At 39.1% G+C, this 13,804-nt stretch overlaps 1 protein-coding gene across 4 annotated transcripts in view; it reads left to right on the top strand.

The window, feature by feature from the left end:
• The window catches only part of C3H10orf67 (chromosome 3 C10orf67 homolog), a 104,237-nt gene that overhangs the window by 77,475 nt on the left and 12,958 nt on the right, over positions 1 to 13,804 (top strand). For all 4 annotated transcript variants that reach the window (XM_072651711.1, XM_072651709.1, XM_072651710.1 and 1 more), the window contains 3 exons: positions 1,725 to 1,812; positions 6,217 to 6,291; positions 6,379 to 6,454. In XM_072651711.1, coding sequence (XP_072507812.1) covers positions 1,725 to 1,812; positions 6,217 to 6,291; positions 6,379 to 6,454 — 239 coding nt within the window. The remainder of the gene's footprint in view (positions 1 to 1,724; positions 1,813 to 6,216; positions 6,292 to 6,378; positions 6,455 to 13,804) is intronic.

Below are 13,804 nucleotides of genomic sequence, written 5' to 3'. Positions count from 1 at the left end.
AATTTTTCTACAAAAGCTACTTTATTAAGGCATAATAAAGTAATTGATGGTCCAGAACTCCACAAATTGAGCTTGTGATCCTATTTGGGGTTATCTCTGCAAAGATACTGGAGTGCTTTACCATTTCCCTCTCCCTAATAATCATGCCTGTATCCCTCCAATGGTATTTGTATGGTATGCATCTAGGTCACTCTCTGATTGCACTTTTTCTTTACTAATCTTTTAGTTTCTAAAATATAATGTCCAGAACTCAATATAGTAATCCACTTATGGTCTGATCCAGGAATGACATCACCTTGTTAGCTCTAGATGGCATACTTACATTAATACAGGCTGGATTTGCTCTCTCTCTCTCTTTTTTTTTTTTTTTTTTTTTGCCGATATCACATGTAGTTTGTTCCTATAGAGCTCTCAGTACACCAAAATCATAGGAATTGATTTCTAGCTATGCCTCTTCATTCATCCTATCCTTTAGCAGTAGATTTTTGATTCAGGTATAAGGTTTTCCATTTGAAACATTCGTCATTCTAACCTAAGACTTTTTAAATCTGACGTGGTATGATCTAGCACAGCGGAAAAACTATTAATAGCTTTGGAGTCAGGGAATCTGTGTTCATATCCCAATTCTACCCTCTACTCCCTGTGTGACCTAAACATTACTAGCATTCTGTTTCCCCATCTTTGCAGTTTTACTATGAGGAAGTTGAACAAAATGACTTCTGAGGTCCCTTCCATCTAAATCTATGATCGTAGGATCTCAAGTTTGTCATCCCACATGTTTGTTTTCCCTCAGAGTCTCATGTCATCTACAGATTTGATAAGCATTGCCATATGTGTCTTCATTCAAATCACTGATTTTAAAAAAAAAAGTTGAAAGGCGTAGGATCAAGGATAGACTGCTAGGTCATTACACTAGAAACATTCGTCTATGATAACTTTGATCTCTCCTTTATCATTCTTAAAATCTCAGTCTCTCTGTCTCTCTGTCTCTGTCTCTGTCTCTCTGTCTCTCTCTGTCTCTCTGTCTCTCTCTCTCTGTCTCTCTCTCTCTCTCTCTTTCCCTCCCTTCCCCATGAGGATGAAATAAGTAACATTTTCAAATACCATGGTGAAATTCAGATATAGTATGTCTATGATACCCCCATAATCTACCACTTCAGTTCTATCTACCAGTGCCCTAAAATTATTTCTTTAGTACATTTCCTTTTTTATTGTTCTTCCTTTGTGTAGGATCCTGAATGCTTCCATTCTGTGTATATGATGCAGTCACTGAAAGCATTTTTAGCTATTGCGTAGTTCCCTAAAGGGTAGAAAGCAAAACGGATAATAATTGTAGTTCAGTCTGCCATTCAGGGCTAGAGAGATGAGATGCCTTTATTGGCAAGAAACTACCATTATTTTTCTGATGGACAAAGGAGAGTTTTATTAACACCCTCACTCTCACTTCCCTCTCATGCTCCATTCCCTTATTAACTTAGTATGTCATATAGCTGACTTTACCAAACCAAGTCAATTTCCTTTTCTGTAAAAGAGGCAGCTGGAATAAGTACGTTTAGATGTCCTTTTCAATCCTGACATTCAATGATTCTTCATCAGTTCTGAGAATAACCCACACCTAAGAAAAATATAGTTATTAAATCTGTACCTCATTAAGGTGGGTATACTTAAAATTTGAAAAAAAAATTAAATCATATTCTGAATCAAACTCTTTCCTTGACTTTCAGTTTACATGCCCTCAAGGATGAGATGTTTACCAGGCAGTCTTTTGTTCGCCAGTTTGTACCGCTTTCCGACACATCCTTCAATTATAACGTATGTAACTGTAATTTTAGATACTCTGTACCTTTTGAATGCTACTGCTGGCATCTTTCTGTCATGCTACTTCACAAGTGTGTCTTTCCATATGCATTCATGGGATGCATATGAATGTAGAAAAGCCTCACTTGCAGTTGGCCTGCCTACCCTTCTCTCCAAAGGGAGCAGTCCTTGGGACCAAGATATTAGGAAGCAGGAAAACTGGAGGCAACGCATCATGAAAACACAATTAAGGATGTCTCTCTAATAATACCTCCTAAATTCTGAGACTGTGAAATTGAAAGCTTCTAAGTGTGGAAGTTTATTCAGTCAATTCCAATCAAATAACCAATCCAGAAATATTCAAATTGTAGGACATAGGATCACATAAGGGACCTTTAAATTCATCTGGTCTAGCACCCACACTTTGCAGTTAAAGAAACTGAAGCCCAGAGAGATGAAATAACTTGCCCAAAGTCACACAGGAAATAAGGAGCAGAATTTGAATCTAGTACCCTGACTCCAGCACTTCTCCTGATACCCCTTACTGCCTCCTGTGTGAGGTATGCTCCTGTTCCTCACAAGAACATGGTGGTGATACTTGATTCATGGAGTCTATCCCAGTGGAACAAAAGCTGTACAAGTTTCCACCTTGCTGGAAAGGCTTTAATGACATTCCTAGCAAGAGACTTTGCTTTATAGCTAAATAGAAGGGGGCTTGTCACCAGTAGGCTGGCCACTTGTCAGTGAATTATCTGGCCATGGTAACCCATTAAAATGCCCTGAATAATTCCCATCTGTTTCTACAGTGATCATAGCAAAGTAGCAGAGAAAGGAACCAAGTTGGTACTAAATAAAAATCATGTTTTTGGCACAGTGCCTTGGACATAGTACACACTTAATAAATGACCTTTGACTTGACTGTTAAACATTCACTTAGCTGTTGGTTTTCAAAATATGAGGTCTTTTTCCAATGAATAACATAGAGGAAGTGAGTTGATCAGAAGATGAACAAGAAGTTGCACCTAAAGATTCATAGAGTTAGAACTGGAAGTGATTATTAGAGTTCATCTAGAGATCATCTAGTTCTCTCCTTTTAAAGATGAGGAAACTGAGGCCTAGAGAGATAAAATGACTTCCTCTAGGTCTTAAGTAGGGCTTAAGTAGTTCAAGAGAGTTTCAAATCAGGTCCTCTGACTCTACATTTAACACTCTCACAGATCTCTATTGGAGAGGCCAATAAAGAATTTGGTGGAATAGATCAGAAAAGACCCTGGTGGGAAAGATTGAAAGCAAAAGGAAAAGGAGATGTAGAGGATGAGTTGCATAGATAGTGTCATGGAAGCAATGAACATGATCTTGGACAAACTTTGGGAGATAGTGGAGGTTAAAAGGGCCTGGAGTAGTTCATGGGGTCACAAAGAGTTAGACACAACTGAGCAACAGGAACAAATCAGTGATGTCAAAATGGAAACAGGGGCCACTAGTCGTTACGTCAGGATACTGTGGATCACATATTGACTTAGTTTTAAAACATGATGATATTATCCATGTTTTATTATATTTTTATATATTTTCCTCAAATATTTTCCAGTTGCATTTTAATCTGGTTTGGACTGTACTCAGGTATAAACTGAGAATTTGACACCTCTGTTCTAGATGATAGTACAGTTAATCATATTCAGAACTGGTTGAATGAGTAAGCTAAGACAACAGCTTGAGTACAAAAGGTTCATTACTCCAAGTAGACAGTAAATTTAACCTGTCTTTAATGTGAGTTGGGAGCTACAGAAATTGCGACAACTTTCAGCTATCTTAAGAAAGGTTGTGCCCTTAGAAATCCTTACCTCGATGTCTCACCATGGTGAGACTGTGACCCTGGTTTCTCAAAGGCTTTGTCAGTGGGGCAAAAGCTTTTGTTGGGCTATACTGTGTCAAAAAAGAAAGCTTGGAGCATAATTCCAGTAAGGGACTGAGCACTTTCTGAGCACCAACCTAGCTAAGTATAGAGGCTCTTTGCCAATAGGCAGGCCACTTGGCGATGAATTCTTTGGCCATGGCAACCCATAAAAAGAAAAATATAGAATAGACTTTAGTCCTTTGTTGACCCTTTGACTTTTGCAGTGATAGGAGCAGAGTAGAGGAAAAAGAAGGTGTTAAAAATGACACATCCATGGTGACAAATCTATGTAGCATAGCAAATCAAATTCCCGTAATGGTTGTGTCAGAAAGTATATATCCCTTTGCATCTCAGGAGGTGGGTGGCATGCGTCAGCACCGGTCCTTTGGAACTGGGGTTAGCCTTTGTGTTGAAGAGAGTTCTCCAGTTTTTCAAAGTTGTTTTTCTTTATAATGTTGTTAGTGTAGAAATTATTCTCCTGATTCCACTGCCTTCTCTTTTGCATCAGTTCATATGGGTCTTCCCATATTCTGTGCTTTTCCGTGCACATAAATGAATATGGACATGCAGTCATAGCTCTGTGTTCATACATTTTCTCTTTCCCAAGTAAAGAACAATATTTAATCTAGAGTTGCTTTAACTTCAGATACTGAATTCTTGGTAAATTAAAAATAATCATCCCTGGTCTTAGTATTCCTGTATCAGATGTCTCTTTAAAAAGTATTGAAGTGTTTAATTTACTTTAAAATATGATCAAATATTTAGATTTGTTTCTGCTTTGGTACTTTTTCTTCACAAACTCCTATATTCATTGGCTAAGTTTGAATGCCCAACTAGGAACTACATTATTGGGGGTGCTGTTAAGATTTAGAAGTTAAAACATCACATTACAAGTTAATTATATATTTTTCAAGAACCATATAGTCAATCAGTCAGTGGCATAACTTCAGAAATATAAATACCAGATACTTTGACCAAATCAGCTAAAAAGTGTTTTATATGGTCTGTCAGAAGACTCAGGGATGCAAAAGGTAAGCTTAAGGAGAAAGGAGAGATTTTAGGTCAAACAGTCAATCAGCAGGCATTTATGAAGCCTCTTTTATGTACCAGGTACTGTGTCTAGGTTCAAGGTCAATTGACCATCTGAAAAGGGAAGCAAAAAGCACCTGACTTATTGGATTTATGTTGGCTATGTTCCCAGTTCCAAGGAATGCTATTTCAGGATGTGGGAAACCACTTCCAGGTCCCACATTACTGCTGCTTTTCAAGCTCTGCTTGGGAGATCACTGCCTCTAACCTGGAGTCCACTTTCCAGCCCCTGGAATTCTGGGGGAACTAACTGCCCAAACAGAGGCTGATTTGTTCTATAATAATTTTTTCATGTCCACTGGAATTGAAAGTTTGAAGTATCACAAAGTGGGACAGATGCCATTTCTTTGAAAATTCTACATGGTTTCTTGTAATTATTTTATATGAATTACATGCATTCACAATTTGACAAATGGTAAGCATCTGCTATGTCCAAAGGACTGCCAGGTGGTGTAATGAACACAGCACCAGGCCTGGAGTCAGGAAGATCTGAGTTCAAATTTGGCCTTAAAACACTAAAGACACTGGCCTTTCCCACATGGAGTTTATCAACCACCAGAATAATGACACCTAAATAGCTAAAAAAGTCTGTAGTTATCATGAAGAAGGGAAGGTAGAGGGGACAGGAATTTCATATTGCTGTGCTGTGCTTGGCTTTCCATGTGTGATGTTTGTAGTAACTTGGCACATTTGCTGCTCTTTCTGAATCCCAGAAAGCAGTTATTTCATTTTTTTTCCCCAATATGATCCCAGGGATACAGAACTGGCTTGGGTGCAGCTTCCTGGGTCTGGATCTTACTACAGAATGAGCCTAAATTCTGGCAGCTGTAGCAGGCTTCCTATGACCTGAAAACAATTTCAAAGTAGAAGAAAAATGTATGCATCTCTCTCTCTCTCTCTCTCTCTCTCTCTCTCTCTCTCTCTCTCTCTCTCTCTCTCTCTCTCTGTTTAGAAAATGCAGTGTGTCTTATCTAAACTTTGTAAATTGCCCTAATGCATTATACTTTGCACATGATAGATGCCTAATTTTTGTTGAATTGTGAATATTGTATATAATCCATATAAAATGAGAACAAGAAACTACATAAAACTTTTAAAAAGCCAGAATCTGTCTGTCTTAAATCTCCAAATTCTAGCGGGCATGAAAATACTCTTATAAAACAAAATGAGTTTTTTTTTGGTTTTTCTTTTCTAAGTGGTTCGTACAAGAAAAGAAATAACAGCATGTTTGAGCTAAGCTATCAATCCAAGGGAAAGACATCGCCAGCTCCTATTGAGGCAGAACTAGCACTGTCCTAGCACTCACTTCTCTGTTCCTCAAGCACCAAAGAATAGTTTGCATAGATTGTTAGCCTCTCATTCACAATGCTGATCTTCCATGTTCATTGTGCTTGGTGACTCAATGTCTTCTTTCCATTTTTTGTGCATTCTAGAAAGCAAAGCCCTTATACATACAGCCAAAAAACGTCCAAGGAGGGAAAAAAAAGACATTTCAACCTACAATTTTGGTATGAAGATTTGTCTTCTTTAGATATCTTAAAAAAAAAATTTCAACAACTATTGTTCAACCTTAATAATGAAATATTTCTCTTCAGCCCCGTCTAGAGAGCAGTAATCATTCTCAAACCAGTGACGACTTTTTATTCTTATCAATGCCCACTACATCAAGAGGTAAGAATTTTTATGTGCCTTCTTAAGATTTTTCATTTGGCTACGACTATGCAGTTAGCATGCAGCTAGGGGGTGCTGTGGATAAAGCACGGGCTCTGGACTGAGATACATCGCAGGTCAGATCTTCCTTCAGACATTTACTAGTTTTGTGACCCTAGGCAAGTCACTTAAACCTGAGTCTCCCGCAGTTTCCTTATCTATGAGAGGGGGCGATTATAGCACCTAGCTCCTAGGATTGTTGTGAAGATGAAATAACATATATCAAGTGTTTACAGACCTTAAAGCATTTTATAAATATCATGATTGTTATTGTTGTTTCAGGGACAGAAATGCTAAAGAGAGCAACATAGAATGCCAGACATTTCTCTTTGTTCACTGAAAGCAGTTAGCCCCTCTACCCAGTAGGACACCACCCCATCTGGAATTTACTCATTCTTCTTGAACGGTTAAATATTTCTTGCTGTTGTTCAGTTGTTTCAGTCATGTCCAAGGATTGGTGACCCCATTTGGATTTTCTTGGCAAAGATACTGGAGTGCTTTGTCACTTCCTTCTCCAGATTATTTTTCCAGAGGAGGAAACTGATGCAAACAAGGTGAAATGACTTACCTGGGGTCACACAGCTAGTAAGTGTCTGAGGCCAGATTTGAATTCAGGTCTTCGTGACTCTAGACCCAAAGCTCTATCCACCTCATCACTTAGCTGCCCCTTTGCAATCTTATGTTATTGTTACTTTATCCTGGCTATTAATAAACTTGCTATATGGACTAAAAGGAAAGGGATGGTCATGGGGACGAGAACAAGATGCAATTTTAGCACAGCAAATCACTTCACTTTCCTGTGCCTCGGTTTCCTCATTTGTAAAATGACAGAGACGGGTTAGATTAACTCTGAGATCCTTTCTAAGCTCTGAGGTTCTCATGCCATGATCACTGTTGAAACCAAGTGACTGGATGCACTCCATGGCATCACACAAAACTTGGAGTCTTCAAACTGATGTTTTCATAGGTTCTGGCTATCATACTAAAGGAAATAATCTTTTTAGGAAATATCTTTTCTCTTTGCTCCTAAAAAGCCTTTAGAGAGTAATAAGGGCTCTGTTGCAAAGTTATATATATATATGTTGTATCAGATGGTTCAATAACACATTGCAGTACTGTAAAGGGCCCCTGATTTCATGGATGTGAACTTTCCTTTCAAAAGTACAGATCAAAATCCATCCATGCCCCCTAGCCTATGAGACTTTGCCTTGTGCCTTCCCATGAATTTAGAAAAGACCCATCCAACATGATGGAAGCCTTTCTCTGGGTTCCAGTGTCACGTCAATTCATCTTCTTTTCCCAATCCTATACTACCTTTATTGTATGATTACCTCTCAGTCACTTTGGGTAATACTACAGGATGTTTATACTTCGCATTTATGTCCCTTCTTCCCTTCAATTTTGATTGGTAACATGAAATTTTAGTGCTTTGTTGACCGCGGTGTTCTATGATTTTAAGTCAGACAGTATATCCAGAAAAATATTCATATTTACAAGTTTTTGTTTCAAGGTAGAATTCAGCTTGGAATTTCTGAAAACTCTGCAATGTTCCCAAATACCACCCAGTTAACCAGCTCAGTGGCATAGTGAATAGAGGGCTGTATTTGGAGCCAAGAAGACCTGGGTTCAAATCCTGCCTTATATGATGTTTACTAGTTATATGACCTTGACCAAGTCCTCTTTCACCCTTGGTTTTCTTGTGTATAAAAGGAGATCATTCTAGCACCTATGTCCCCCAGTTTTTTGAGGAGCAAATGAGATAATACATGTCAAGCACTCTGTGAACCTTAAAACGTTATATAAATGCTAGCTATTACTGTTAAGCTGTTTTCCCTCTTTGTTTTGGGGCCTAGCTCAGTATTCATCTGCAACACGTGCCCATTGCTCCTACTATATGATCATTAGCTAACTTTTATATAACACTTTTAAGGGTTTCAAAGCATTTTGCAGTCATTTTTTTTCATTTGATCCTCACAATAATCTCTTGAGTAGATGATGTAATTACCTACATTTTATAGAGGAGTAAACTGAGGCAGAGAAGTTAAGCAGCATAGCTAGTCAATGTCTATAATATGATTGGAATTCAGGTCTTTCTGATTCCAGATCTATGACACCACCATGCTGCTTTAAAACACAGACATTTAGGGACTGACTCAGTGGGTTGACTAAGGAGTCTCTGTCATGCTCTGGGTTTAAATACACCAGTACATCATCATTCACAAAAAGGAACATTTCTTTAAACTTATTTTTAAATATTTTGATAACCATTTTAATAGAATTAGCTTCATTTGTAATCTATGTGTTTTAGTTAATTCCTTCAAAAACATTATTGTGAAAAGTGATGCATAGGCTTCACCAGACTGCCCAAGGTTTCAGTGATACAAAAAGATATGAGGAATCTTTGATTGCACTAAACTGCACTAAACACCCTCCGTATCATGACAGACACCTTTGGCAAAAACACAACGCCTCTCTGTTTTACATCTTATTTGATCATGATAATCAGAGGATAATTAAGCAAACTACTTTCATGATTGTAGCTATCAATGAATATTGTCTGATCCAAAGGTATAGGAAACAACATGTAGACAATTCTTTGTTCTGCTGAGTCAGATGCTTTTTTCAGCAACAAACAGAAAACCTAATAGGGTATTACATTCTCCAAGCCATTTAATCAGCTATGTCCCCCACTAAAATCCTCCTCTGATGCCTCATCATGACTTAGGTTTCCCAAAGGTCTTGCTAGTTGGATGTAGTGGCTGACCGTTTCTACCAAGCTGAAAAGGCTTGGAGTACAAACTTTGGCCATAGCTACTCATGAACTGGTTGTCACCGATACAATATCCAGCAGGAAAGTGACACTCATAGGATTTTATCACCTGATGTGCATAGTTAGTGATCTGCACCTTTGGAGGAAGCACTCACATTGATGAGATCTCAGCCACGTAGAGCATAGAAGTTGACTTTGTTTAGTAAGACATGCAACTATTATAGACCAAAAGAGAAACAGAGATTTAGGAATCATGTAAATTACTGGAGCCAAACTCAAATAGGATCTGTGTGGCTGCATGTTGACTTAGAAAGTCACATATTAACTTTATATGTACATATTTTTTATTACATTTTCATTTATTTTGATAAATATTTCCCAATTACATTTTAATTGGACATGGCCCTATGGCCCTAAATGGGAGCAAATTTGATGCCTCTGCAATAAATCATAGATTTCTCAATCTCTTCTAGCTGAATTGATTTTACGATACTCCTCTCCTAAAAACATAATCTAGTATGATACATATCTATTTTACTTTGAGAGCTTTTTTCCACGTCTGGAGAATTTCTTAACTAAACTTGGGAACTAGGCACCATCCTAGAGTATTGCAGAACCAGACTTGAGAATCTTCAGCTTTCTGACCAAGTTAAGTCCACGTGTCACTTCATCAATCAGTTTCCAATAGTTTCTAACCAAAAAAAATTAGGATGGATAATACCATGTGTGTTTTAGGCAGGATACACTGTGATGTCATGCAAAATGAACTGGCTTAGAAATCCAGACACTTGGACCTTTATTCTGGCCTTAAATATCTATGTGACCTTTGGCAAGTCAGTTAATGATCATCAAACATTTATGAATCCCCTGGCTACTTGAGAGATAATGACTTCCCCTTCCTCATCTAAATGGTGTGCATTGGAGAAGAAAGAAGATAAAACGAAAATAATCTTGTACTTCTCAAAGTCAATGCGTTGTCCCCATTCAAAGGAGAGGCAGGAATGCCTCCTTGGGGGCTTTGATTGGTTGGTCCTTTAAACCTTTGTTTAGATACTTTTTTGTATCTGAGATGGAAATTAAAGAGAATTTGGAATTTTAATAGTAATGATTCTTAGAATGGAAAATGGGGGGGGTTAATTTCCTTAGTTCTCAAATGTCTCCTGTTAAACAGACTCTTTCTTGCTGTCCTTCTATCACTTTCCAAAACATAACATTCTTGCCTTTTAGCCCCAAAGATTCTTCACACGCTGAACCCATTCTGTCAGAAAAATATAGAAGTATAAACTCTTTAGTAAGCAGTAGATATTTCAAAAATAGAATTGACTTATTATGACCAATGGTAATAGTTTGTATTTATATAGTGCCCACTTTGTGTCAGGCACTCTGCTAGGTACTTTGCAAATATTATCTTGTTTTATCCTCTCAACAACCCTGTGATGTAAGTGTTATTATTACCCCCATTTCACAGATAAGGAAAATGAGGCAGAGGTTAAGTGACTTTCCCAGGATCACAAAGATAGCAAGTACCTGAGGCCAGATTTGAGCTCAGATGTGCCTCTATCCGCTGAACCATCCAACTCACTACTGATTATATATGAAGAGTGGGGGAAATAGTGAAGGACATAGGGAAGTTGAGAGAAGAAGGGTTTTGGCAGGGAATGGATAAGGGTGTTGAGGATGTTGATTTCCGTTTGGGACAAGTTGAGTCTAAGGTGCTAGAAGGACATCCAAGTGGAGATATCTAGTAGATAGTTGGGAATGAGGGACAGAGCTCAAGAATGAGGAGGAATATGAGAGAAAAAGAGAGACAGAGAGACAGAGACAGAGAGAAGGGTGTGGAAGTCAGTCACCTACATAGAGATCATGGTTGAAACCATGGAAGTGTAAGAGATCATGCAACAGAAAGTGTATAGAGAGAAAATAGAAGTAGGCTGAGGGCTTCAGCCTTGGACCATGCCTAAACACAGCCAGTGAAAGAGGCTGAGAAAGAATATTCAGACAGGTTAGGAAGAGAGCTGGGAAAGAGCATAGTGTCTAGGAGGAAGGATCTACAATGCTGAGAGGTCACAAAGGAGGAATCTTGTCATTTACCTCCTTGGATAGAAGTAGAAAGAAAAGTGCTTATGTGAGGTGGTGGGAAAGAGGAAGAAAGGGTTGAAGACCTCACACTTTGTTATGGCTTCTAGTTAAATGGGTTCTACAGGATCGAGATTTCATTATAGATAGACTTTTCAGAGAGTCAGAGAATGTCAGAGTAGGAAAGTATACCAGAGGCCATCTGGTCCTACCCATACCTCAACAGTGATCTCTTCCGCAACATACCCAACAAGTGGTCATTCAACCTTTGTTTGAATCGTGGTAAGGGGGATCCCAGCAACTCAGAGCCAGTCTGCTTTACTTTCGAATGATCCTCTTTGTTAAGAAGGTTCTTCCTTATTGTAAACCTCAATTTGCTTCTTTGCAAATTATTCCCATTGCTCCTAGTTCCTCCCTCTGAAAGCAAACAGAGCAAGTCTAATCTCTCTTCCATATAACAACCCTTCAGGAATTTAAAGGCAGTGATCATGCCCCCTCCCCCCTCAAAGTCTTCTCTTCTCCAACTTCAACAACTCCCATTTCTGTAACTGATGGTCAAATGGCATGATACTGAAACCCTTCACCTTCTTGACCATGGGATATACTTGAGATTATGCAAGTTCTTCCTAAAATGTGAACCCAAGAGAGGAACACTATTTTCCAAATGTGATCTGCTCAGAGCAGGGAACATGTGGACCATCTCTTTCCTAGCCCTGGACACAAAACTTTTCAATGTCACGTTAGCTGTTTTTGGATATCATACTAAGCTGTTGATTCGTGTTGTTCCTCCATTTCACTAAAATCCCTGGGTGATTTTAATACCAACTTCCTATCTAGTCACACCACACTGATCTTGTAGTTGGGAAGTGGATTTTTTTTAAATCCAAGTATAAGACTTTAATATTTGTCTATATTAAGTTTCATCTCATTAGATTCACCCTATCATTCTCCAGGCAGGCAGTAAAGAGGACAGAGAGGGCTATGGAATGTCCTCTGTAAGGTGCAGCAAGACAGCCAGTCCAGCTCGATCATAGAGTGTGGGAAGCAGAAATGTATGTAATGAGGCAGAAAAGTAGGGAAGAGGTTGGGTTTCCATTGCCCCAAACAGGAGCTAGTATTTGATCTTGGAGGGAGTAGCCTTCATTAGACATTGGAGTTTATTGAGGGGGTGACATGGTCACCAAACAGTCAATCAACAAGCATTTATTGTCTACCCTGTACCAGGTACTGTGCTGGGGTACACAAATACAAAGAATGAAACCATCTCTATTCTCAAGGAACTTACATTCTAACAAGAGAGATGAGAAGAATATATACACATATACACACATATACACAGTATAAACATATAGTTAATATATGCATCAAATATGCCAAGCCTAGAGGCCTGTATTGGGCTACCCGAGTCTTTCTTACCTGTCCCAGGTCTTCGGTTGGCCAAACCGGATAAACGTATGAGAGAAAGGACGTTCCAGAGTCGAACAGGGGTTGAGCTTTATTTCAGGGTCTCGGTTACAAGTGCAGGGGGGTCTTCCTTAGGGGGAAGAGGGGGAGATTTCCTAAGGAGGCTAAGCTTAAGGGATTGGAAGTAGAAGTACAAACGGGGAGAGAGGGGGAGGGGAGAGAGGAAAGAAAAGAAGCGGAGCCCTACTATCCTCTTTGGCTCCACACGTGCTAAGAGAGAGCTTTCTGGCTTCCTCAATCCTACTTAATCTTCAGCCACACAGTTTGCATCTCAATACCGTGCTGTTAGGTAACTAGGTGTGCTCCAATCCGGGACGACCTCGAGGGCAGGGAGACTCCACCCATCACGTATCTCCCGGGGAGAGGCCGAAATACCCGAGCTAGCCGAGCTAGCTCAGTCTGACCTTCTCGAACCCCCACTGTTCATGGAGGGCCTCGTAAGACTCTAAGATTTAGAAGTCCCACTTTTACCCGCCCGAGACCGTCCACACGGAATTGAGCTTCCAATCCCAACAAAATATATATATTTGGTTTGACTATCTATCTATATATATATGTCATCAAATGCAAGGCAGTATGGGAAGGAGAACTTTGGCAGATAGGGGGATCAAGAAAGGCTTCATGAAGAAGATGGTGCTAGAGATGCCTCTGAAAGGAAGTAAAGTACTCTGTGAGATAGAGGTGAAGAGGTATATGGATTGAGCAGTAAAAAGGCAGAGAAATAGGACATATTGTATTGTATGTGAGACACAAAGGAAAAAGTAATATCCAAAGAGATTGGGGCAGGTTGTGTTGAGCTTTAAAAGCCAAACAGAGGAGTTTATAAATTATGCTACAGGCAATAGGAAGTGATTTTGTTGTGTAGGGGAGTCACATGATCAGGTCTTCATTTAAGAAAAATGATTTTGAAAACAGTGTGAAAGATGGATTGGAACAGAGAGCAACTTGAGGCAGGAAGACCAATTGGTGGCAATAATCCACCCAAGGAGTAAGGAAGACTT

This window comes from Notamacropus eugenii, chromosome 3 (genome assembly GCF_028372415.1).
Source record: "Notamacropus eugenii isolate mMacEug1 chromosome 3, mMacEug1.pri_v2, whole genome shotgun sequence".
In the NCBI taxonomy this organism is placed as follows: Eukaryota; Metazoa; Chordata; class Mammalia; order Diprotodontia; family Macropodidae; genus Notamacropus; species Notamacropus eugenii.
The sequence above is the reverse complement of the archived record's forward strand: the minus strand, read 5'-3'. Positions and strand labels throughout refer to the sequence as shown.